This window comes from Macaca nemestrina, chromosome 16, assembly GCF_043159975.1.
Source record: "Macaca nemestrina isolate mMacNem1 chromosome 16, mMacNem.hap1, whole genome shotgun sequence".
In the NCBI taxonomy this organism is placed as follows: domain Eukaryota; kingdom Metazoa; phylum Chordata; class Mammalia; order Primates; family Cercopithecidae; genus Macaca; species Macaca nemestrina.
This window is the reverse complement of record NC_092140.1, coordinates 80,178,352-80,206,176: the sequence shown is the minus strand read 5'-3', so window position 1 is coordinate 80,206,176 and position 27,825 is coordinate 80,178,352. Positions and strand designations below refer to the sequence as shown.

The 27,825-nt window shown below is 35.4% G+C and overlaps 1 protein-coding gene across 3 annotated transcripts; it reads right to left on the bottom strand.

Annotated features, from left to right (window-relative positions):
* LOC105490675 (esterase D) lies at positions 1-27,148 on the bottom strand. Of its 3 annotated transcripts, none has more exons than XM_011756549.2 (10): positions 27,084-27,148; positions 22,860-22,907; positions 20,804-20,878; positions 16,521-16,609; positions 13,428-13,526; positions 11,812-11,936; positions 10,651-10,770; positions 9,085-9,183; positions 6,708-6,875; positions 1-247 (listed from the first exon to the last, which is right to left on the bottom strand). In XM_011756549.2, the coding sequence occupies exons 3-10, from the start codon at positions 20,869-20,871 to the stop codon at positions 167-169; spliced, it is 849 nt and encodes a 282-aa protein (XP_011754851.2). In that variant the 5' UTR covers positions 20,872-20,878; positions 22,860-22,907; positions 27,084-27,148; the 3' UTR covers positions 1-166. The 3 variants fall into 3 exon arrangements, with proteins under 3 accessions (XP_011754851.2, XP_011754850.2, XP_011754852.2); XM_011756548.2 differs by lacking the exon at positions 27,084-27,148 and adding an exon at positions 26,585-26,727; XM_011756550.3 differs by lacking the exon at positions 27,084-27,148 and adding an exon at positions 26,186-26,210.
* Positions 27,149-27,825: the final 677 nt, after the last annotated feature.

Here is a 27,825-nt window from a genome sequence, read left to right as displayed (position 1 = left end):
TAGGTTTTATATCTTTATTCAGAGGTGATTCAACTATAGAATAAAGCCCTTTTAGCATTACAAAATCCAATGATTTTGAACTTTTTTTTTTTTTTTTTTTTTTGCTCAGCAATACAGTTGCATTTTACTTTTATAATCCTGAAGAGATTCTCTTATTTGGAGTTTTTCATGCATTCAGGTATTTAGCATGATGTCTGATGTGGTCAGTAATAAAGGTTGCAATGAAGTAGTAGCTATGATCATAACCCTAGAAGACAAAGAGATGATAAGACATTTATCTACCATTCAGAAACATCAATATTAGGAACATTAAATATATCTCTAAGATCATTTAATTTGCTTACAAATAGTCATAACATTAAGGGAAGTATGAGGAACGTTTAAAATTAAATCAAGGTTATCATATTTGTACTTTAACATTTTCACTGTACATTAAAAGAGCAGCAAAAATACGAAGGAAAACTAAACACTCTGCCTAGCTTCTAAACATAGCCTAACTTCTAAATGCTGCCATTAATATGTAAAGAGAGGAAGTAACACATTAATTAAATATGCAGAGTAGACATGTCATATCAACACTGTAGAGTACATTAAATATGTAGAGTAGACACTATCATATCAACCAAGATGAAAAGAATCAGGATTTAGAGACCTTAGAAACATGGGCAAGACATTTCAATTCACAAATGCAGCACATCAATAAGTCAGTGACTATTAAAATACAAAATAAGCACACAAACAATATAGAAAAAGAACACAAAAATGCCCAAATGTTCTATCATTGTTGGGAAGTCAAACATCAGCCATCATAAATCATGTTAAGAATTCCTCCTACACAGTAAATGCATGTCATATCTTTATTTGAGGAAAAAGGAATAATTAATTAAGTGCTGACATCCCTTAGCAATATATCAAATTAGGTAAAAAGTCAGTAAACCTTTGGAAAACTACATGAAACTGAGAAAAATGTAACGTGCTAAGCAGTTAAGTTGAAAGAGATTTCTATCTATCCAGTCATTTAAAACCACTGTTGTAGTAAATGAAGAAATAATCCCTTTCTGGTGACTCTGACACCTCTTCTGAGTATAAGTTAAAAAATAGTCTTCCAAAAAAAATAATAATAATAATAAAGTATTAAGGTGGTAAGAATTTTCATTATTTTTTTTTGTTGCTGTTGTTCAACTTTTAAGTTCAGGGGTACATGTGCTGGATATGTAGTTACATAAGTAAATGTGTGCCATGGTGGTTTGCTGCTCAGATCAAGCCATCACCTAGGTATTAAGCTGAGCATCCATTAGCTATTCTTCCTGATGCTCTCCCCAACTCCCAACGCCCTTTGGCAGGCCCCAGTGTGTGTTGTTGCCCTCCATATATCCATGTGTTCTCATCATTCAGCTCCCGCTTATAAGTGAGGGCATCTAGTGTTTTTTTGTTTGTTTGTTTGTTTTTTGAGATGGAGTCTTGCTCTGTCACCCATGCTGGAGTGCATGATCTTGGCTCACTGCAACCTCCACATCCCGGGTTTAAGTGATTCTGCTGCCTCAGCCTCCTGAGTAGCTGGGACTACAGGTGTATGCCACCATGCCCAGCTAATTTTTTTTTGTATTTTTAGTAGAGACGGGGTTTCACCGTCTTAGCCAGGATGGTCTCGGTCTTCTGACCCCGTGATCCGCCTACCTCAGCCTCCCAAAGTGCTGGGATTATAGGCGTGAGCCACCACGCCCGGCCTGGTATTTGGTTTTCTATTCCTGCATTAGTTTGTTAAGGATAATGGCTTCCAACTCCATCCATGTCCCTGCAAAGGACATGATCTCATTCCTTTTTATGGCTGCATAGTATTCCATGGTGTATATGTACCACATTTTCTTTATCCAGTCTATTGTTGATGGGTGTTTGGGTTGATTCCATGTCTTTGCTATCGAATAGTATTGAATAGTACTGCAGTGAACATACGTGTGCATGTATCTTTATAACAGAATGATTTATATTCCTTTGGATAGATACCTAGTAATAGGATTGCTGGGTCAAATGGCATTTCTGCCTCCAGGTCTGAGGAATCACCACACTATCTTCTACAACGGTTAAACTAATTTACACTCCAGGTGGGAAGAACTTTCTAAGGGTATCAAACACCAGATAATTTATCTCTATCTACAATTAAAATACAAAGTTGAATATACTGAAAGAAATGAAAGTCTAACAAAGTTTTTTTTTTCCAGTTTTGAACTAGTGAATGGTCACTGATGGGAAAAAATGGGAATTTTTCTAAGCACCTAAGAAATAAAAATAGAGCTAATAAAAATATCACTGACGCTTCAGAGAACAAGGCAAATCCCCAAGGTTTTGATGAATCAGTAAATGTTCTCAATCTCTCCCTTCCAGAGAGGTATTAAATGTTTATCTTGGGAACAGCAGTTAATTAAAAGTTCTAGTTTAAGATCAAGGTAACTTAAGTCTTCTAAAGCAATCTGTCTTCTATCATGGAAGTGAATGTGACAGGAATGTTGTCAAGATTAAAGCCGAGCCTCGTAATTACTTGGTGTCATGTCTCTCAATGATTAGACTAGTCCCAGCTGGCTAGTTAAATTTAGAGCTAAATTACAGTTTCCTATATAAAAAGGAAATGTAAAGAAAAGCATTTTCGCTCCATATAATTCTTGAATTGTTAAGAAGTTAAGGCCGGGCGCGGTGGCTCAAGCCTGTAATCCCAGCACTTTGGGAGGCCGAGACGGGCGGATCACGAGGTCAGGAGATCAAGACCATCCTGGCTAACATGGTGAAACCCCGTCTCTACTAAAAATACAAAAAACTAGCCGGGCGAGGCGGCGGGCGCCTGTAGTCCCAGCTACTCGGGAGGCTGAGGCAGGAGAATGGTGTGAACCTGGGAGGCGGAGCTTGCAGTGAGCTGAGATCCGGCCACTGCACTCCAGCCTGGGTGACAGAGTGAGACTCCGTCTCAAAAAAAAAAAAAAAAAAAAAAAAAAAAAGAAGTTAAACAGGCCTGGAGTTTTAGGTCACAAAACCTGTAAAATGTGCGAAGTATTATCTGCCATTTTTCACAGATCAAAAGATGGATCTGATAGAAAATGGGTACAGATGCAGGGAAACAGATACCTCAAAAGACATGTGTGACCAAGTTCCAATGTGACTGAGTATGCCATATTTTTATCCTTAGTTTCTTGTGTGTTAAGAGCCATCAGACACATATGAATAGCCATCATTATTATTAGAGAAGTCCCAAGGTAAACCCAGGAATATACTGTAAGACAAGACATCTAAAATCCAAAACAAATGACCATAAGCTCCATAATGATAAAGATTCACCTATATGAGAAAGAAGAAGATGCCTGCCATTGAGGGCTCAAGAATTTTAAAAAATATCAACAAAAAGGCAATAGAACATATTTGAACTATTGGTATCCTGCTTAAGTTATACAATTTGAGCTAATTGTATCATCCCTGACTAGGGATTCTGTTTATCAGTCTTATTAAATGGGGATGGCTTCTTTAATTAAATTCTTTGACGAATGAGTTGGTATGATATGTTAAGCAGCTTGTGCAAATGCCTATGTTTAGTGACACTTGAAGGGGCCTTTTCTCCTCTACCTCACACTTTAAATGGAAAATCCTTGGTAGCAAAACTCTGACTCCTGGAGTATAAAAATAAATGAACACATTTCGTTCTTTCATTCTTCACTCAACTCTCAAAAAGGAAGCAGTGCTCCAGCAGCTATGATGGATGTTTATCCTAACAGGCAGTGTTTTCTTATATATTTTCCAGACCCAACTAGAAAAGCTTGGATAAGAATCCCCAGGTTATTAAATCTCTTCAGTGTATAAGGAGGAAGACTTTGCACTGTATTCATTTAACAAGTATTGAGAGTCTCTGTGCTAGATAACTATGCTAAATAAGCATTGGATACAGAGATGAATGAGAGATCTCTACATTTCTGGGATTCTCTGTCATGTTCTTACTCTTCTCCAACAGGCCGATGCAGAGGCTAAAACAGCCTCTCAATCTTCAAAAAGGTCCTGAGCCTTAAGGAGGTAGTATAGCCTCTCCTTCTATTCCACAAAAAGAGAATACTGTTTCTGGAAACTTCTTCATAGTGTAACTCCAGTAACTAAAGATAAGACATACTAGGCCCTTCTTTTTCAGACTAAGATTTGATCTCTGTACACTAGATATCAGAATTCTGTTATCTGGTATTTTTTTTAAATTTAGATTGCCTGAAGCCAAAATAGAAAAAGAAAAAATTATGTAAATAGCCAAATAAGTATCTATGGTCACATAGCTAGTAAGTGTGGAACCAGGACTGGAACTAAGGCTATTTGACTGCAAATACTGTCCTGCTGTCATTTATCAAGTCATTTTCAGGCAGCATGATGTGCTCCTGAGGAGCAAAGGAATGGAACTAGAGAAATAATTCCAACAATCAAATAAGTTATCCCCAAATAAGTATCCCCAATAATAATAACCAAATAGCATCCCCAATGCACTAACCCTTCCCTCTAAAATTTTTTTTTTGACATTCGACAGAGTATAAATATAATTTGTGAGCATTTAACACCATTAAAAAGAGGTAAAGGAATGTAATTGGGTAAATCATGTGCATGATTGTAATTACTTTCTTTCTTCTCAGATCATTTATTTATATATATCCCCTATTATTTTCAGCTTATTTTTCACAGCTTCTATCCCACAAGAAAATACAGTTATACAATACTTGTAATCAAATGATAAAGTAGGTGATAAAACTCTCGGACCCAAGGTAATCTTGGGTCAAAGCTGGTGAGAAAATCTGAAAGTAGACTCTCTGGAGCCACTACTTAGGCATGTTCATTCAGTTGTTGATTCAATTACAACGAATCTAAAGGAAATCTGCTTCAAGCTGTGTAGTTCACTCTTAACCTGATCATGCTGGAAGTAAAGTGAATAGCAAACTGCACCTGAATTCAAGATTGTGACTCTGGTGCTTTGAATACTTTCTTACTTTTTAGAAGAATTGAATGGTTCGTCTTGACTCCTCCTCATTAAGTATAGCCAACTATGTGTTCTAGTTGCTTGGGATACAGGCATTTTAGAAACAAATAAGTTGACTTATTTTTCCCTCCAAGAATGTCATCATGTTCTGACTCTGCTGTTTTCATAACAAACTTGAGAGATTTTCAGACTTTGTCGGCAGGCAGAAACATTGTAGAAACAACAGAAATTTTGGGCACAGTCTTTGGGGAAGCAAATTAGGTATCCAACACGGGTACTGCCAAGAAATTAAGGTCATTTGGAAAAAACATGGTTTGGTATGCACTTATAGCTATAGTTACTGCAGTAAAACGTATTACTATATTTATAGTCAAATTGGTATTTGGATTTCTCAAGGCTGGTTGTTGACCTAAAATTTAATTGTGATGGTAAATGTTCAAATAAATCTGAAACAAAGTTCTATTACTCCAGGATGGACACTAAGAGACAACAAGGTATATATAATGTATTAGTTTTTGACATTTTCCCACACTATATATATATATATATATATTTATATATTTATTTATTTATTTCACATGTGCAAAATATCTCTGTAAACAGGAAGACTGCTCAGATGCACAATTTCTCCTTGTGCTAGCTCTAATTCCATTCCTTTGCTCCTCAGGAGCACATCATGCTGCCTGAAAATGGCTTGATAAATGACAGGAGGACAGTAGTTGCAGTCAAATAGCCTTAGTTCCAGTCCTGGTTCCACCACTTACTAGCTATGTGACCTTAGATAAGCAGGTTACTTCTCTGAGCCTGTCTCCTCATTTGTAAAACATATGGACAGGAAAGAAATGATATCTCATTTGGTGGTGTAAGAATTAACAATGAGTTAATGCTGTGAAAGCATTTTACAAACTGTAATGTACCACATTACACAAATCTAGATTTATTTGAACATTTACCATCATAATTATATTTTAGATCAATGTGCCTGACACATTATCCTTAAACATGGATAAAATTTTATTTAAAAATCATGATCATGTATAATTTTCAGTGCTCATTTTTCACTCTAAAATATTTTAAATTATATTCTGAAGCTTATGAATTTTTCTTAAAAATAAAAGCAGAATTTCCTTAATTAGGACTATAGTAGCAAATATAGAATTAGGTGAGTAGTGGACGATCAAAAATATTTTAGTTAAAAAAAACTTGCAAGCCCATTGGGATTCAGCAATTATTCTTAAACAACTAGAAATACCAAGTAGCACAACATATAGATTAGTATGCAAGTCAAATAATATAAAGCACATGTGTGATAAATAATACTTAACTTCTGAGACTAAAATATGTAGTAATGTAGACTAAAATAAGGAGTAATAGGGGTAGATGTTTGTCCTTTACTACTACTGCAGCAAAGGTATCTGTGTAAAGAAAGATGTATGCGCTAATGTTGAAGATTAATCATCATTCAAGCATTAAACATCTTGTTATTTACTGGTTTGATGGAAAACAATATTTTTCACTGCCAAAAGCTTTCCTATTTCTATCAAATTTAGTGTTAGATATAATTAATTTTATAGGCAGGCTTTCACTTCAAGTGTCTGAATATAATTAAAAACTTACTAGAAGTAGCATTTTATATTCTAAAATAAAGTTAAGAAAATACCACAGAATCCTAATTTTTCATAGTTACATTATCTAGATCAAGCTAAAGTTTCCTAATACTTGCCTCTTGTAATCGAAAAACAACGGGGATTTTCTTTTCTGTACAGGCAGCTATGAAGTTATCAGGGAGTAACTGTCCATCTAAAAGAAACTGGTCATCTTTTCCTTGATCAATTAGTATGTCCAGCTGAGATCCTGGATAGGATTTCACAAGATAGGTAGCATCATATGCCTGTAAAAAGAGAAGTAACATTGAAAAATAAATTCAAAGATATTCTTCATGAAATACTATACTAGTATCAAACAGAAATTTAAAGTTATTTAAGCTCTTAGGCTGATTAAATCAGAAATATGCTTTTAAGTTGGTTCAAAACCTGACTTGCCAGGCTTTTATTTACAAGGTCTTTGGAATTCTATTTTCTAATAATAGTCTCTTCCCTACTTTCAAGCAGTCCTAGACTAGTGGCAAGAATCCCATATCTCAGGCATTCTTCACAAAATGGCCTTTTTCCTTCTAAACCTTTAATATTCTTAGTCTCCTCTTGACTCTAGTAAGAACATGATTTTTTTTCTTCATAACTCCTTCCACAAATTGGAAATTAGAAGCTTCTTCTAACTCCATGATCTTTTTCCAAATATTCTCTATTTCAGATAATCTTTTTTTTTTTTTTAATGTCTCTTCTTTATGGCTCTAATTCCAGACATAAATACATTCAGCCTTCTTTTTTGCTGTTGAACAGCAACAAACCTCTGCTATCTACATAAGCTTTCGGAAAGACCTGGTATGAATAATCTGAATCATATCAACGTCATCTCAAATTTATTATCTGAGGAGCTGCCACTAGTTACAATTTTATGTTTTATCATCCACCTTGAAATATTCTTAATTATTCATATATATTCATTAACCACAACTTTTATACATTGACCAAGACAAATGACCATGAAAAGATTTGTCTTCTAAGTATCCTGCTTTTGAAGACTCTATTTCCTTTCATCTTAAAAGAGTGGGGTCTGACTTCTTCTAAATTCTATGATTTCATAATTCTACATGGTTTTCTGATTTCAATCGTAAATTAAATAATACCTTAAACACAACATAATTAAGACAGTAAAATGTACTGTCACTTGGAGAAAAGTACATTATCTAGATTCCTTTTTAGGTCACCTGTACCTCTACCTCTCACCTTCTCCCTCCAGTTAGTTGGTCTTTTACCCAGTTCTTCTGTTAGACCATAAGCCCCTGGTAGATGTGAAAGGGTCACCATTTTCGTGACAAAACAGCTCAGAACTTAGCATAGACTTTGCATCTGATGAAGACTCAAAACACTGATGTATATACAATGTCATTTCTCAAAGAACCTAATCCTAAATCATTTCTAGCATTCTTCAAATGTAATAAAAATTCAAGCCTAAACAAAACTGTAATCTAGTTACTAAAGGATGAACCCTTTATTTAGTTTGAATTTCAGTAATCATCCTTAAATAAAATTTGTTAGAATTTCAGTAATCATCCTTAAATAAAATAAGGGTTCATGTAGGAATGAACCCTGAACACAGAACTATACTTTAAATACTTTAAGACAAACAAGTTGTATTTTTTTATCCATTCCAGTATTTTCTGCTTATTAACAATGCACATGATGATGAGTTCATTTGCAAAGTATTCAAACTCTTGGTGAAATTTGTAAATGGCCCATTTCTGCATAAGAGTAAAATGGTTCTCAGGTAAAAGGGTCATTTTTATTTCCACTTGAAAGCACCTGTTTGCACGCTTGAAAAAGTAATCTTGCTGTGAGAATATTCACATAAATGACATAACAAAGTATCTATTTTTAAAGACTCTTATGTCTGGAATTTAAAATTGAGATCTGAAATGCTGAATTTTGAAAAAAAAATACACAAAGTAATTTAAAAAGCCAGCCTTCTTTGCTTCTATTACACAACTGAGCATAAAATTAGTAAGAGGCAAGTCCAAATTTAGTAACACAGGTTGAACATCCCTAATCCAAAAATCCAAAATCAGAAATGCTCCAAAATCTGAAACGTTTTGAGTATCTACATGATGCTTAAAGCTCATGCTCCAAGGAAATACTCATTGTAGCATTTTGAATTTTTAGATTAGGGATGCTCAACCTGTAATATGTGGTATTTTTTTGGTTATGTTAATTTAGAAGTTATGTTAATTGAGAAATAAAAATATAAATTAACCATTAGTAGAAAAAAAATGTAGCCCCAGAATATCTGCCATGATTCAATACAATTAGAAAGTAGGGTTTTTTGTTGACATATATATATACATATATATATATCTTTTGCTAAGTTGTCTCAGCTCTAGAGCCCTAACTTGAGCAGGGTAGGAATATAACGTCTGTGATATGTCCAGCCTTTTAAACAAACTTGAAACTTAATGAGTATTAAGATAGCCATTCAGTACCTACCTTCCATTTACTTTGATCTGTTCCCAAATATCCACTAAAGGCTTTTTTGCCCCAGGGACAGAGTACAGGGTTGCAAATTGGAGCAAATGCTGACACAGACTTCAGAAACAAAAGAAATTTAAAAACAAGTTATACTTTGCTAAATTAAATATGAATAGATATTTGTAGCTTACTTAAAAATATAGAATTTACTTGCAACTTGCTTAAAAATTCTGACTTGCCATGAAAACCCTGTGAACAATTTTTCTTTTGATATATTGCCGGCTTAGATTGCAGGCCTTTCCATAATACATCTTTTGTGTATTCTATTAAGAGAGCTAATAAATATAGTTGCTAAAATAATGCAAAACAATACATTGTAATTTAATTAAGATACAAACAGAAGTCTATGTTCAGTGTTTCTGCTTTTTTAGCACTGAAAATTAATCTATAGTAATATAAAACAGTTCATGCTTACCTTAGTGAACATGTTACTAAATCTGACACATGATTTCTCTTAAACAGTATCAACAAAGCAGTGAGCAATGCCTTCCAATATGACAGAATTTTTAATACACCTCTGTGTTCTATACAATGTTCTTTTTCACTGGATGAAATGCAGAGATGGGATCTCTCAACTTCAGAGTACTCATCAATGTAAATGTTTAGTGGTATCTACTAGCTTTTTTAAAGGACAAAAAAATCAACTAAGTTTGCTTTTCTACCTCAGACATGATAAATAGACTGCCTTAAAAATGGAAATAAAAATGCTTACTTAGAAAGTCCACTGTCATGCCATGAATTAGTAAAACTTCATAATAAAGCGTACCAAAAACAAAATATTTGATGCCACAGCAAGAAACTGCTATGAGAAATATTTTCATTTCTCAGTAGCACACCTAAAATAATCAAGAAGTTCTTCCTAAGAGGAGGAAATGAATTAAACCAATCTTAAGGGCATGAATAGCCCTGCAAATTTAAAGGCAGAAGAAATTTTAAGATGCTAGTTGCTTTAACAGTTCCTTATTCAACTCTTGTAACATGCTGTTCTGCACAGTATGACACACTACATATGGTAGTTACTTCAAATTTGACTCTGGGAAAGGCTGAGAGTGATGTTTTTTAATCAAGCTGCATTTCAATTTTCATTAGAGGCATTAAGAACAGAATTCTTAAGTTTCTACAAATCATATCATTTACCTCAGAAAATCAAAGTCAACTTTACAAAGATATTCCTGGTAAGAATATAAATGATAGATCCTGCCACTGTAACATTAATCAGTAATAATAACCTTTAGGGGAAAAAAGTGTGTTCCAAACTACAGTTGGAATAAAAACAATGAAAGGAGAAGCTACATTTTACAATACTTTTAGTAGGCCAAAAAGAAGGCACTCTTGCTGAATTCCTATGCTTCTGATTCTGTAGCTTATACTCTATGGTCAAATTAAATACCCACCCATCAAACACCCCAAAGTTCTCAACACTAGAAAGTTTAGTTCCAATACTAACAATATTATAATTTTACTCTTTGAAGGTTCCTAATATTCAAGAGAAATATTTATCACTAGAAGTTTAGATAACCTTACTTTGTATTTTCCAGGATTTTTTAAAGCACAGATCAGAGCTCCATGGCCTCCCATGGAGTGGCCAAAAACAGACATCCTTTGGGGATCCACTGGAAAATTGGCATTTATGAGTTGGGGAAGCTAGAAAAAATACAATAGTGTGACAAAAGATATCAAAGAAAATAAGTTCAGACATTTTCAAAGTTATATAAAATAATTACACAATCAATATTGCCAAATCATAATCTTACAATGGTTTGAACTAGCAACAATGAAAATAAAACAAAACTAAATCCTCAGGTAGACCATGGTTACTAATATATCTCTGGGAAATATATTGTACAGATTTCTTAGAAAACACTTTAGGAAGGTGAAGCAGAAAGAACCTTTAAAATGTTCTTAAGTTTTGACCTAGTAATTTCACATTTTGGAATATATTCTCAGGAAAAGTCCTTAGGGAGATATTCACAAAGATAATCAATGCAGTCATATTTATTAGGGTAAAAATAGATACAAAACCATAAATATCCTATAAGAGGAAAAAGTAAATTATGGCATATGACAGAATATTATGCAATTATTAAAATTAGAACACTGGAAAATATTTTTAGATATAACTTATAAAAAGAACAAAATAAAGTTTAGAATTATGTGAAAACTAGTCATAGAAACAGTCTGGAATATATCAAAACATAAGTGTTTTGGGGGCGTAACAGAATTATGGGTAATTAAAAACTTACATTATTGTTTCTAAGTTTTTATGGTATACATATTAACAATGAAGATCATATAAAATTTAGAAAATGCATAAACAGCATACAAATATTATTAATAGAAGTAACGCTTTACCACTTATGTTTTCTAACTAAGCCTTGGCTTATCACTATAAAATACATCCAAATGAACCGGCTGCCAGGCAAATTAAAGGTTTTTTTCATACACCATTTTCTTGGTTATTCTGGGTAGTATAAACAGGTCTCAATATATAATGATTAAATCCTTTAATTGTACTTACTGTTAATTTAAATTGCAGTAAATAGGACTATAGTACTAGTAAACTTTGGAATTCTTACTAATAACTTTTATACCCTAGTTTAAAATCCTCAGGATTGTAAGGACTCTGTGTTCAAAATCAAACTCTTGGCAGTCATCAGTTAATAATTACAATACAAATTAAATTACCTCCTCCGTGACATAAGAGTACATTCTGTAGTTGGTTTTCCAAAGATCTTCAGTAGCATCAACATAAAATCCAGCACCAGTGCCAAAGTCCCAGCTCTCATCTTCTCCTTTAATATTGCAGCCACCTATAACAAGAAACAATCTTGTGGTTTCATCTGCTCTGTAGTAATGGCCCATGTTTAATAACACACTTTTGGATCAAGCTGCAAGTCCATTTGCATGGGAACTGTTCACCAAATGTTGTGAGCTCTCTGCCTTTTGGAGTACATGATAGGATTATACTTCCTGCTCCTCTTGCTCTTGAATGGGACCATGTGACTCGTTCTGGCCAATGAGGTAAGACATGACCTTCCAAGCTGGAGTATTCAGCTGCCAAGGTAAGGCAAACTAACTTTCTTTGTTGATGAAGTTTCTTTCTTATGTACTTTGAACATATGCTTCCTTACTCTGGTTTACCTGTCAAAAGGACTGATATCTTCTTTTTATCTTTCAGACATGTGTTGTGATCCCTTCCCTGATGACCCTCTCTCACTACCAGCACTTTTTAAATTCTCTTTACAAAGGAGTGGGGAGGGAGATGCTTGTGCTCAACTCACTATCTTGAACTGAAAATGTTTTCTAATACGCTTTGTTAATGGACTCATTCCATCACATTTCCCTATCTATCCAACCTCCACTGGAATTTTCTTATGTTTCTTTTTAACTTGTTACATTTTATTTTATATACTTGCATGTGGTTAAAAATCAACCATTGGGATTTTGAATAGAATTACAGTAACACGAAATTTGAAGACAGGACCTTGTCTTAAGATTCATTTTATCCATCTAGAAACACAGCATTTTCCCATTTATTAAAGTCTTCATTTATGATAACAAAATTTTACAGTTTCCTTTTTATATATCTTTCTATTTTTCAAGTTTATTCCTTGGTATTTTATATTTTTGATGCTATTTTGAATTAAATCTGTTATTATATTTCTAACCAGATACACCTTGTTTTTGTATAATATAGCCTGTGAAAGGAAATATAGTACTTGCCAGGCCAGCCATATAACTTCCCTAGTTTTACTGCCATTTAAATTCTATTTCCTGAAACTTCTAGAGTCATAAAACAAGTTTTAACTGTCTGATGCATTGAGTTCTCACATATTTGATACTTTCATTTCTCTAATGTAAATATTCAAATCATTTATACTAAAACTAATACTTGTTTAACTGTATGGTTGATGTTAATAGAGATGAAAAAAGATGTAATTATCATGCAACAAGACATTATACCTCTGGAATAGAAAAATAATTTCCTCTGCATTACACATTAGTATTTTGACAGTAGTACCAGTATGACATATGAATTGAGTTGCTTAATCTCTGCTTTGAAGTATCTTAATCTGTACAATGGGAGTAGCAAAACTATCCTCTTTCATAAGAGCCATGTCATGAGTAAAACTTGAGGAAAATGTATAACATGGTATTTTGGAGTCACGATGCCACTTGAAAGGTTAATAGAGATAACAGCAAAAATATAAAACAAATTGTATAATGTATATATCATACCACTTATAACACTCTTAAAGATTTAGATTTTTATAAAGGATATCTGGACCACAAACACTTACGAGGGCTGGTATCTGGAGCAATGACAACAAGACCATGTTCTGAAGCAGCTTGATGATAACCAGATTTTGATATAAAATTTTGTTCTGTGCAAGTTAAACCTGAAGATAAAAAATATTGTTATTGGGCACACATGGACATAAAGATGTGTACCATTAGCATTGGGGACTATTAGAGCAGGGGGAGAGGGAGACAGACAAAGGCTGAAAAACTACCAATTAAGTACTATGTTCACTACTTGGGTGATGGAATCATTCAGCAAACCTCCATGTCACGCAATATGCTCATATATCAAACCTGCACGTGTACCCCCTTAATCTAAAATAAAAGTTGAAATTATTAAAAATAAATTATCTCATGCTATATTGTGAATGGTTTATAAGCTTTAAACTTTTTATAATGCAGGAAAACAAGCTCACTTGATATCATTAAAAATATTTTTTTGCTTTAGAAATAATTTTGAGTAAGACACTAAAATTCACTTTTTGACAAAATTTGTAATAGTATTAACCTAAGAACTGTGTTAGCTTAAGTGATCCCATAACTGTCCTTTTAAAATCACTTATTGGCCGGGCACGGTGGCTCACGCCTGTAATCGCAGCACTTTGGGAGGCTGAGGTAGGTGGATCACGAGGTCAGGGGATCGAGACCATCCTGGCTAACACAGTGAAACCGCATCTCTACTAAAAGTACAAAAAAATTAGCCGGGTGTGGTGGCGGATACCTGTAGTCCTAGCTACTTGGGAAGCTGAGGCAGAAGAATGGAGTCAACCCGGAGGCGGAGCTTGCAGTGAGCCGAGATCGTGCCATTGCACTCCAGCCTGGGCAACAGAGCAAGACTCCATCTCAAAATAAATAAATAAATAAAAAATAAATAAACCACTTACTAAAGTTTCAATTACTAAAATCCTTTGGACCAGCAGTGTTTGGGAATTCAGAAATTTTCAAACTGTAGATTGACAATATAGTGCATATGCCCAATATTAAAACAACCCCAGTGAAGTGTTATCAAATATGCTAATTAAACATCACACTATTCCTGCACCAAAACATAAATATTCACAGTAAATAAGCAAATATGATGGTCCTCATAATACAATTTTTTTTTTATATACAGATAGTTCTCAGCAACAAAATTTAGCTTGATCATCTTTGTATTCTTCACTGAACTAAAAAAAGAGTAATGGTGACCATATGCCATCCTTAAATTGAGTTTTAGCCTCAGTTTTTAGAAGTTTCTGTTATTTTTCCTAGCTCTATGCTTTTCAGTCATAAGATAGAGGAGATGACTTAATTCTTTTACTATAGGTATCTAATACTACAATGATATGAGAATGGTGAGGAATGAACTAGCCATCGATTTTATTTATCATTTCACCAGTTGAGAGAGATTTGGTTTGTTTATACTTTTTGGCTATTTTAGTGTGCTATGAACATTCATGTGCAAGTTTTTGTGTGGACATGTTTTCAATTCTATTGGGTACACAGCTAGTAAAGGGCTGTTTCAATGGTCACCTTCACTTGAGAAAGATACAAATCACTACACACGAACTATCTTTTAAGATTTCAGTTTGGCTGTTTTGATTTCAGCTAATTTCTTTATTTTAGCAATATAATAATTGTGTAATCTTTCTGTCATTGTTTTCCTTAGACTTACTGGGAAGTAAACTTTCTGAAATTCTTTTGTCACCATTTCTCATGTGCACTGGTCAGGCAATCTTACCTTTACTCAGAAAATCAAGCCTTAATTTCCAAGGTCTATCTTCAGCATCTCACTAAGGAAACTGTCTTGTCATTTGATGTAAACAAACAAAAATTCTGTATTTTATACTTGTAAAGCTCAGATATGTCTTGCTAGATTCAATTTTAGTTAGAACTTAGAGCCCTATTATTAGAGTACCTATGACACAATGCCTCAGTGCTTCTGATCTGGTTATTATTTAGCCAAGAGATATGACTATACTAGCCCTCATCAGCAACAAAATGCAAAAACAACAGGAGAAAAAACTAAATACAGCTCTGGACTGTGAGTCAGAAAACTTGTTCAACTCCGTATTACTGTGTGACCCTGGACAATATTTAGCTTCTCTGGGCTTCATTTTCTTTCTAGGGATTACATGATTTCTAAGATCATTGTTAGCTATACAATATTACGTTTTCTAAGACAATTAAATAACTAATTTTGTTGCTCTTGCTTTTGGCAATACCTAATGCTCTTCTAGCAATCAGTGCTCTTCAATCACAAAAATGTTTTCTTGAGTTAAAGTCAGAGATGTACTTAATCTTTACCCTTTAAGATGAAATATTTATTATCATTTTCAAAGACTGGTATTTGGGACTTGTCCTTGATGAAACACACATGAGGGAGGATTTGTTAAATCAAAGTTACAGGAACCAATTTGAAGGAAACAAAATTAAAATAGTACTCTGTGACACAATTTAGTTGCTAGGATTCTCTCCTCATAATGTTTGCTTCTAAAGATGAAGTACCAACGTTTTGTGAAAGAAAAGTTAGCATAGAGGTTTCAAAACTGCAGGTGTCAAAATCTTACTCTTCACAATCTATTCTACAGTATTTAATAGGAAACACTGATTAAGAGAAGCCTTAGGGTTCTTTTGTGACTTTCCAGGTTGTCAGAGAAGCTCTATGGAGTACAATTAAAATATTTTAGAGAACACTGTATGAAGTTATTTGACTTCTTACAATAGCTGATTTCTAATTAGAGTATCTTGGTGTCCTGATTTCACCTAATACTGTTCTAACGGACTAGTAAAGTCTCTATAAACTCCAGAAATGCTTGGGTAGGTACAAATTAAGTAAATAAGTTGTCTAAGCCCTTGCTATCTGAGTACAGAACTTTACATTACCTGCTAAATTTCTTGGTCTATTGGAAAAAGTGTAATAAGTGAAATAAGTGTAATTCAGAAGGTTGGAAATTATTCTGAGGATAAAGTAACAGAGTAGACTACAACAGGCCCTTAAAGTCATTCATAAATAGCTCAAAAAGCCTACCAAGTCAAAATAAAAGGGTAAGGTAAGCCAGTGAAAAAGAAAATAGAAACGACTCTATAAAACTCAAATGCATAATACTTACCCGAGAGCCAATACAGTGCAGGGCACTTTTCAGTTTCTGCCTTTGGTGGTAAGTAGACAGCAAATTTCATTTTGCAGTTCAGTTCAACACTAGTTTTAACAGAAACAACGACAAAATATTAATGCTCCTCATTAATCAATACAGAAACAAAATAATTTTGTACTATATAAAAAGTAAGATATATAGTAAAGGTCCAAAATAAGTTATTTAATGTTCAAAATAAGTGGTTCCACCAACATTTAAGGAATATACTTGTCCTTTAAAGAAAGAATGTGGTCAATTGAGCATACTGATCTAAACCAACCTGAGCCCATACTTTGGATGGCACTGTCATTTTGGGCAAAATAAGTGAAAAAATAAATGTAATTCATTGTGGCACTTATTAAAAAATAGTTTGTTTCTAAAGAAATGTACGAAATAACAAATCATCTTTTATAAAAAAATGAATTCTTGAGATCTTACATATTTGTTCATGTGCACTAAAATGCAACACATCCTTAATTCCCTCTTTCATCACTAATATTTTATCACAATCTAGAAAAGACAATTTTGATGAAAACCACAGGCATTTTTCCAGTAAACAGTAATTTATGCAACAATGATCCCTCATGGCTTTATTTAAAACATCATATAAATGGAAGTAAACTCTTACTACTTCAGAGTAAACACCTATCTTTTTAATCAAAGTTATATGTACTAAACAGTTTAAAGTAAACTGTAACTGTAAATAGTAAATACTTCCACAAACTTTGTTATGAAAAACTAGTTTTTCCCTGCCCCAACCTTCTCATTTGCCATATTCCAGAGATAATTAATTTACCTCTTTTAGCTGATTTTTCTGGTATTTATGTCTCTATCTAAATAATATGACTTTATTACTGCTTCTAGATTTTTCAGTTTTTAGTTATTGTCTATTGACTTCCCATTAGAGAAGGATTTTACTTAACTTTCACCTCCCTGTCTTTGCTCTCTGCATGCCCCTACATTTCTCCTTCCACTTTCCTATCATATATAATTTTGGTTAATCAATATTAAGAAGTTATAAATGCTATTCAGAGATGAGCCATGTACTATATTAGAATTCCTTTCCTTTTTCTTTCAATTTTTTTTGTTTTCATTGAGCTAGTAATTCTCTCCTTTTTGTTACTGGTTGTCTTTCCTTGTTAGGAATAGACTAAAGGCTCTATCATGAGAAGTTTTCTGTATGCTCCCTTCCATTCTCTGCATATTGGTGATTTTCTTTTTCCACATTATTCTAAGCAACTTTTCTTGTTGATGACTGATGGCACAAAAAAATTCTGACAGCTGTTTTTAGGTTTTCAACTTTTGTTAGGGAAGTTGAAACATTTACTTTCATAGATTACCATATCAAATCCATATTCAAAGCAGGGATGTTATCAATACGCAAAATCAAGAGACAGCATAATCTTGTTACAGGATAGTTGGTGCCTTACGACCTTTCTTGCACACTTAAAAATTTGTTAAGAGGGTATATTTCATGTTAAGTGTTGTTATTACAATAACATTTTTAAAAGAAGACCTTTCTCAAGCAGTTGTGGAATAAATCAGGTCTAAAGTATGTTCAACAGTGGTATGATTAACACTTATGTAAAAGAAAAAAAAAAACAAAAAACAGGATTATCAAGTAATCTGAAACCTCTGTCCCTATCATGTCATTAAGATGCCGCTTAATTACCAAAAGAATACAATCTCATGCAGAGAGATTGGTGTGGTCACTCTATATGTATTACTAATTCAATACCAAACTCCCCCAATCCTGATGGGTTTCATAAATTTCCTCTCTAATAGAGTCAGTTCTATCAATTTCATCTACATTAAAAATATCTCTTCAGACCAGTACTGCCAAACAGAACTTTCTACAGTGATATTAATAAAAATGTTCTATTTATGTATTGTCCAGTACAACAGCTTCTAGTCATGTGACTACTAAGCACCTGAAATGTGGCTAGTGGGACTGAAGTTTTATTAATTAGCTAATTTGATGTAAATGGCTGCATGTAATTGCTGGCTACCATATCTCCAACTTTTGACCTGCTGCTTTCTAGTTGCTGCCTTAATATGGCCCCTCTCATCTGGAAATTCTTTCTCTTCTGATCTGTTTTCTTGGATTTTATGTCTTCAGCTATCTTGCTTTAGTCCCTCATTTTGGTGAAGCATATTATTCAGTTGCTTCCAAATTGCACGGGAAATACACTTTGAGACCTTTCATAGATGAAAACATCTTCATTCTACTTTCACTTAACTGACAACATGATTAGACACAGAAGTTAGCCTTCAGAATCCTGAAAGCACTGCTGCTCTGCCTTCTTGCTTCTAGTAATACCGTTGAGCTGACCTAAACCTTTGAAGATTCTTAATCTACTTTCTCTTTATCTCAATGTTTGAGAATTTTCTTTGTTCCCAACGCTCTAAAACTTTACAATGTTGTTGGTGTAGATCTATTTTCATCCATTGTACTAGACAACTTTTTAAATCTGGCAACTTCAGTTCTGGGAATTCTTGAATTATTTCTTTATTATTTACATCTATACCTCTATTTCTGTTCTATTTTCCAAAATTCCTAATTTTTAATGTTGGATTTTTGAACTAGTCCTCTAGTTTTCTTGTCCTTTCTGATTTATTGCTTTTATCTTATTTCACTTTCTAGAATGTTCAACTAACCCTTCTATTGAGTATTGTCATTTCTACTATCAAAATTTAAATGTCTGGGCTTTTTTGTACTTGAGGATTTATTTATTTTATTTTTTTTTTTTGAGACAGAGGTTCGCTCTTGTCGCCCAGGCTGGAGTGCAGTGGTGCCATCTCAGCTCACTGCAACCTTTGCCTCCCAGATTCAAGTAATTCTCCTGCCTCAGCCTCCTGAGTAGCTGGGATTACAGGTGTGCATCACCATGCCTGGCTAATTTTTGTATTTTTTTTTTTTTTTTTTTTTAGTAGATACAGGGTTTCACCATGTTGGCCAGGCTGGTCTCGAACCCCTGACCTCAGGTGATCTGCCTGCCTCGGCCTCCCAAAGTGTTGGGATTATAGGCATGAGCCACCACACCTGGTCATGTACTTGAATATTTTTAATAGCATCCTATAAAGTCAGAGGTCAGTATCTTTTATGCCTTTTATATGAAGAACAGTTCATATCAAATTAAAGACTTTATACAAATGTCTAGTGATCTTTAGCTGCCCACTGCTATTTAAGAGTGAAACACTAAAAATCTAGTTGAAAGCACTGTGCCTACAAGTGGAATTGTCAACCATTGCTTTACTGTAAGGTCTGGTTAGATTACTTTGTTGGCAAATCTCAGTATCTTGAAATCTCTTCCTTTGGGTTACTCAAACTCCCCACAAGGAAATTCTTCTAAAGGATATAAGACTAACTCCCCAAATTTTGAAAGCTAGTGGAAGAAACTCAGTGTGCAAACTTTTATTTAATCTATTTGCAGTATCACAACTCCCACTAATTGTGTCTGATATTCCCCAATACAAACAGTTTACTGTCTCTAGAGAACATACCTCCAATCTTTCTCCAGAGTTAGGAAGAGGCAGTGCATAAAACTGGGACACTCTCAGATCTATCTCCTTTTAAAAACAGACTTTCAATTAATCTTCCTTTTTCTAAGCTCAACTTGTATCCTTATTTTCAGGTGTCCCTGGTGCCTCCAATTACTATGGCTTTATATAAATTGTGTCATTTCAAAGCTTTTTCTTGCTGATGTTTAGAATTTAGCTTTCTAGGTTTTACTGTCAGGTACTACCTCTCCATTTGTATTCCTGCTTCTAAAATGTTATCCTTAGCTCCTGTCTCCTGCTTCTTTATGCCTTTATAGGCATATGTATGCATGTGTGAGTGCTTCATCTCTTTACTTAATGCCCTGTTAGTCAGAGTTTTGGAGGCAGCAGAAGCAAATGCATGTGTTTAGTGTGCCATCTTCCTCAAGAAGTCCAGGTATTTTTCCTACACTTAGAAATCCGCAAAGAAAATGTTTTCAGAATTTTTACTGGCAACATAAACATTTTCATAAAGTTTCAGAAAAGCATCAAGTCAAAGCTTGAAGATACTTCTCTATTAAGGCTCTACCTCACACAATCATATCCACAGCTAATTAAGTCTGGTAAAATTGTCAAACTGATAACCACAGAAAGAGAGCAAGCAAGTTTAAAAGTAAAATGAGGTACTATGATATCTAGATAAAGACTTGTTTTAAAATAGAACAAAATAATCCAACAGAATGAGAGGTTATCTAAAATTATATCTTCTTAATAGTTACCTGTCATGTTCAAAAACTTTCTGCAATCCCCCAAAGCACTTGTTGCTGGAAATCTGCTTCAATGCCATTCTTCTCCTATTAGTAAAGAGTAATCTCATTAATTTCCAGAGAATTAGTTCCTGAAAAACTTGAGATAAAACTAACTGCCTTCAGATAAATTATGTGAACATACAACTATTTTCTACTTAGAATTTTTTTCACATTTTTCTCCAGTAAATAATATTAAGAAACTGATTAACTCTTATACATGCATTTACACGTGTTACTCACTTTTAAAAGCTTTCATACTTTGGTATATCATTACTAATTTATTAACAAGTTTTTTTGTTGTGGTGGACTGCCCCAAATTCTTTTTAAAAGAGGCAGAAAATACATAAGTTAAGTTACCAATTAATTACCTTAGTTTAGAAGGTTAAAAATTGTTAACAGTCTGCCTATCAACTGCAATAAAGTAGTCAAGGAATTGGTATGACTGATTATAGTTGATTTTAAAATGGAAGAAAGATGAAGTGATCATGATTTTGGTAATAATAATATATAACATTACTGAACACTTACGGTGTGATACACATTTTTCTAGATATTAAACCAGATCCAATTACTCATCCCACGAATTTTTAAGAGAAAGTGATATGAAACTTTAAGATCAACATTTATTTCTCCTTTTAAAACAAACCAGTAATATGTAAGTCTGTTAACTTCTTTTCTGTCCAACAAATCTTTTAAATTTTTCATGTAAAAATAATTTTAAACTGACATGTAAAATGACATATTTTATTGCTTTTAATGATAAATATAAGAAAAAAGTTGGAAAACTCATCTTTATCATAAATGCCTATTAAGCAAAGGGAAACCACACTGATCCTGACATGTACCTCTCAAAGAAAGATTCCCTTCCTATTCCTAGAAGCACTGTATTAGAATATAAGGCAGTAAGTCCTACATATTGAAGAAAAAGCTTTAGATATCAGGAATAGGTATTACCACTCTGGCGATCTTCTCAGTGAAATGCACTACTACATGCCAGTCAGCTGGAGCTTTAGGATTACTCTTTCAAAGATATATATCAATAATCTTAAAAAGCTAATTCGGGAAATGTCTTTATAAAATACTTTAAAAAATTAGTTTCAATCTTATCTTTAATGTCTTCAATAAACCCAAATAGTTTTATTTGGAAGACTGGGATTTGAACCCAGGAAGTCTGACATCAGAGGCCCTACTCTTAACCGCTATGCTGTCCTGACTCTCTAGAAGTTCTTTAAATACTCTTTTTTTTAAAAAAAAGACACTGTAAGATAACTGATTCTATAGAATTATGATATTACAATTGTACACAAAGAAATTACCATTTGCTCAGTTTTATGCTTTTAATCTATAAAAGATTAATTCTTAAATAATAAACTCCCATGAGATGCTACTGAAAATTAACTTTAGCTACTGTTAACAATCCTATCTCAAATAATGAACTTAAAGAGATACACACTAATTTTAATATATTAATACATACATATAAGACTAACAAATAAAATTTATTTGCTCCATTATTCCACAAGGAAACCAGATTTACTTAAACTTAGAAAGGACTATATCCACTTTGCAAACGATGGTACACTGAGCATGTATCTGGTACACAGGAGTCTATATCTTTGCTATTCGCCTATTTTAATAAACCTTAAGTTGTCAGTTTTCTCTGCTCTTAAAATTCAAAACCAAATGCTTTTCATTTGGCCAGAAGAAACAAGGTTAAAACACTTTTTAAAAGTTGGTAGAATATTTTTTAAAAAACAAAGCTTTTAGAGTATTTTTTTCTACCCACCCAGTTTAGAAACTACCTTTAATTACAAATCAAAAAAATATGTCAGGCTTAAAAAGAAATATGACTTAAACTAAGAACTAGATATGAAATACTGTGATGTACTATAATATCTGATATGTTATAATGGGTGGTTATATTTTTCAATAGAATTTTTCTAAGTGAAAAATAGCATGTTTTAAAACAAGCTATTAGTGGTATTTTCATTCAATGTTCAGAGTAACATATAAACAATAAAATTACCTGTCCAACTGCTGATTGCTTTTTGCTTGTACCAAATGGTAAACGATTCTGAAAAAAAGACCAATGGTTTACAAATGGGATACACTTTTCACAGGAAAGATTATACAGAGCTTATATATACACAAGCATTCTCAATAGATATTTTCTTCTTTTGAGGTAGGTGACTGTACACCCTGATGGGATACCACATCACCACTTAATCTAATTACCTTAATTTCCCATAACCTAATTATTTGCCACAGGCCACCTTAATACCTATTTTGCCATAAGGCTTGGTGGTACTTGGTCAAAACCATCTGTTGAAGTAAAAGTACTATGAAAGTTTTTTATCTATTTAAATCAGTAAACAAAGTTTTCAAGTGTAATTTTGAAGGATGAGATGTAGCCAACTGCTGAGTGAAGAAAACAAGAGTCGGGGCTAGGTAAGCAGAGGAAGATGGATCTATCTGGCTTAGTTGTAAGTCGAATTTGTAACATGGGGATAAAAAAGGAGGGAAGAGATGAGGACTGAAGGACTACTAGGGTGACTGGAAAGGATGTGTAAGAAAACTGGGCTTATGAACGATTAAGTGACTGATATTCAGTAAGAAAAATTTACATGGAAACTCACATAGTATATATCATGTCACTTGTCTGATAGGTTTCATTTAGGCTCTAGAACAAATATATATTTAGGTTCTAGAACAGATTTTGTGGGAGAAATAGGGTGACAGAGTAGGGTGGAATACCAAAAAACCAAACAACACCTTTCCTCCTTCCCCCCCCCAAATAACAAACAACAACGAAAACAGAAAAACAATTTCACAGTGCCAGTGGGAGTTACATAATTTTTCCCAAATGTTAGTGAACATCAACATTCTTTGGAAAAGAAAGGGTCTCTCAGTGCATAATACATCCATTCCCCTAAAGGCCAAACCTTATTGTTCTTCCCTTTATTTTTCATTTTTATTTTTTGGACACAAGGTCTTAGCTGTGTGGCCCAGGTTGTAGTACAGTTGCATAATCATGACTCAGTGTAACCTAGAACTCTAAGCTTCAAGTGTGATCTCCTACCTCAGTCTCCTGAGCAGCTAGGATTACAGGTCCACACCACACTGGAATACTTTTTTTTTTTTTTTTTTTTTTTCCGGTAGAGACAGGGCTCTTTACTTATTGAAGTTAAATGTCATCCACCTCCAGAAATCTGAGTTCTATTTTTATCCTTCTTCCCTGTGTCTCAAGTTTTCCATATATCTCTACATGTGTTTTTCGTTCCCATTCTCTGATTCCTTGGATTTCGATGTTTCTTCATTTCCAGGGTGTCCTAGTCCACTGGCTCTTAACATCCTAGACAAGTGTTCCCAAAACCAACGAACTACAGTTCCAATAACTGGCTGTTGACCACCACTGTGCTGTTCAAACCCTCTTCTAAGAGAAAACTCAGGATCTGGCTTCTTCCCTTTCACTGTCTCCTCCCACCTCCCTTTTCTTCACTCTTTCCCTAAACCCCATTCCCTAAATTTCAACTACATTTTCTGGGTGAAATAATCTAAATCTGCATCTCTGCAACCAATCTTTCTCAAGCATTAGTACCCATAATGAAATGTCTTGCTGGACCTTTCTACCAAGACATGTGACCAGCTATTAAAACTTATCACGCCTAAAATTAAGCTTCTACATCTCACCTTCAAACCATTCTTTTCATTGCCTCCCTTTTCCAGACTCATGCCTATCTTGCCTAATCCACATTTGAGATGCCTCAAAGTTACCTTCTTTTTGAATTCCCACTGCCATCATCCTAATTATATATAAGAAATTAAACTTAGCCTCTCCCTTTCTTTCGAAAACATCCCACTACGATCAATCCTACATGAAAGCCTAGGGTTTTAATCCACTTAATTTACTGGTCAACAGATCCCTATAAACAGCTCATCTGCAGCCTAATATGGCCTACATGGAATTGTTAGTCATTTTTATTTAGTATTTTTAAAACTGTGATAAAAACACATACATAAAATTTACTATCTTAACCATTCCTAAGTGTGTATTTCAGTAGTGTTGAGTATCCATTAGTCATATGTGAAAACACAGTTCGCCAGCTCACAATAATTAGCAGATGAGAACTGCCTGACCACCCCCTGGCATGCTGCAGGTGGAGACTGCTAATCCCCTTCGCTGTTAGGGAGTAGCTGAGAACCAGAAAGTCGCTGAAATGGAAGACCATGTTAATTGTACACTTTTCTTCAAGTTTAATGCCATTAAAATGTCAAAATTAAAACCATGCAGGATCACTGAAATGTACGAATGAATAAAACTCCATATAAACTTTAGTCATATTCCACCTGTGTGTAAGCATAGTCTTTTTTTTTTTTTTTTTTTTTTTTCCAGAGAGGGTCAAACTCTGTGGCCCAGATTGGAGTGCAGTGGCCTGATCTCAGCTCACTTGCAATCATCTCGGCCCCCGAGCTCAGGTGATCCTCCTGCCTCAGCCTCCAGGGTAGCTGGGACCACAGGTGGCACCACCATGCCCGGGTAATTTTTGTAGAGGAGGTTTTGCCATGTTGCCTAGGCTGGGTCTCTTTTCCTTCATAAAAATTCACATGGCTTGCCCACGTAAGGATTTCCATTAAACTCCGGGGAAAAAAAATTTTTTTTTAAAATATGCCATCTACAAACGCCAAACACCAATGGTTCTAAATATGGTCTATAATTTGGTCCCACATTATTTTTCTGGTCTCACTCCCTATTATGTTAGTTAAACTCAACTATGCATAATTCTGGGATGGCCTGGATGTTGCTATCGCGTGGCTTTACTCAATGCCACGGTACAATGGTTTCAAAGCAGGTTCTGGGGCCAGACGCTCCAGGTTCAAAGTCTGACTTCACCACTTATTACTACATGACACTGGACAAGCTCATCTATATGCCTCATTTGCCCATCTGCAAAATGGGGATACAGTAATACATATTTGATAGGGCTGCTCTGGGAATGAGTTAATTCACGTAGTGCTTAGAACGCTGCTTCTACCACACACACAAACATGAGCTATTATTTTTCCTGCAACCTGAATGCCCTCCTTCCAGGTGCGCTCAATCCCATTTCCCTGATGACCCCATCAGAAATGACTTCCAGTCCCCCACAGCGCTCTGAGAGCATTTTACGACCCGAACAGATTTCGCCAAACTCCGAAGACACGGGTTCCCCTCGGCACCACGAGGTGAGTGCTCCTGACCGCGCCACTGGGTCGTGCCCCGACGTGGACGCTGCCTAGAGCAGCAGGTCCACATTCCCCTGAACCAGGCGCCGGTGGGCGGTAGGAACGCGCTGAGGCCCGCTCCCTCCTTACAATGCGTACACATCTACTTCACATGTTCGCGCGGTGGCTGCGGATCTAGGGAAGTCTTTGTGAACAGGAAAAAGCTGTACAAATGTAGCGGGCAGTAGGTAAACGGGAGCTTCCCCCGGGATGTGGCACGCCCGAGCGCCCCGAGTTACACTAGGTTGGAGGCTCAGAGAAGAAAAAGGGATTAGGCGCAAGGCTTCGCGTCACGGGAAAAGGTCCCTGGCCTCCTGTCATGGATGGTGGCGCTCAGGGCCCAGGGTCGCCGTCTCTGCGCTCGTGCCTGCGGATATCTGCACCGCAGGCCTCAGCGTCCGCCCCGATCAGGCCTAGCCGTGCCGCCGCCGCAGCTGCAGCCGCAGGAGGGCTGACAATGTCCAGGCCTCTACCCGGACCCAGTCTTACCTCCCGCGGCTGAGCGACCAGAAGAAGCGACCCGAAGTAAAAGGCGGGGCTCAAGATGGCCGCCGGGGCCTCGCCTCAGCCCCGCCTACATGACGCCCCGCCCCTCCGGTCCCGCTCACTCTCAATTTTAACTCTGAGAACCCGCCCTTCTCCAGTCCAGTCCCCACGGCCCCGCCGCCTTTGCACTTTGCACTTCCCGGCAGCCTCCGCGTGGGCGTTCCCTCCAACTCCTGTCTTCGCCCCCGTTTCCGCTCTTTGTGGTTACTAGGACCAACGAGGGGGGCGTTTAAGATTAGTCCCTGTCACCATGTCTGGGACCAGTCTGCTATGCGTGCTCAGACTCTTCCCAGAGCCAGCAGCAAGAACCCGAGGCATTAATAAACTTGAGGTCTAGCTTCACTTGACTCGTGCAGAGGGTTTCCGTGTCACTTATGTAGAAACTAGGGCCTAATTTCAACTCTCCCAACTCCTCTGTCCCAAGACTATCCAAGTCACCTACTTGGTAGCTGGAGATAAACAAGAATCCTTTGAAATCTACAGTGGCTGACACACAGCGGGAGCTCCATCAGTTTCCGGTTTACCCCTCACTTCCCTCAATAAAAATTAAGTTGAACTAAGATTTGCTAGTTGATAATTTACAGCAAATCTTTCCTTTTGGTCTCTCTGATTTAAGCAAACTGTTGAGTGTACTTTGCCTCTTGAGAAATTAAATCTGACTACAACAGAGGTAAGTATTTTTCAGCAACGGTTAGACTGACATTGTAAATACACAATCTGATAGCTGGGTCTGGCCTCAAGGGCCTGCAACCTGTGCTATTACCCGGGCCCCCAGAACAGAAGGACACTACATTTTCTCTCAATAAGTGTTGAACCGGGGCCCCACATTTGTGTTTGGAATTGGGCTCCACAAATTGTGTAGCTATGGGAGCTGACTTAAGTGTGGATGAGCTGCCACCCAGGAGATTACCTGCCAGAATCTATTGTGTAGCTCAGGCCCATTTTGCTATAGTGATCTTTGGACTAAATTAACCTGTGGACTGAACCTGTGGATCAATTGGAACTCAGACTGAAAATAAGGTTTTCAGTCAAAATAATGTTTTTATTTTGAGAAAGCATTGAAGTAAATTGTTTTAAACTTTCTTTTTACTATTTTTAAATATAAATAATTGAAAAGGGGATTTTCTTCAGTTTCAAAACTGAAACAGAATAAATGAATACCTAAGTTTACAAGTTCTTTATAA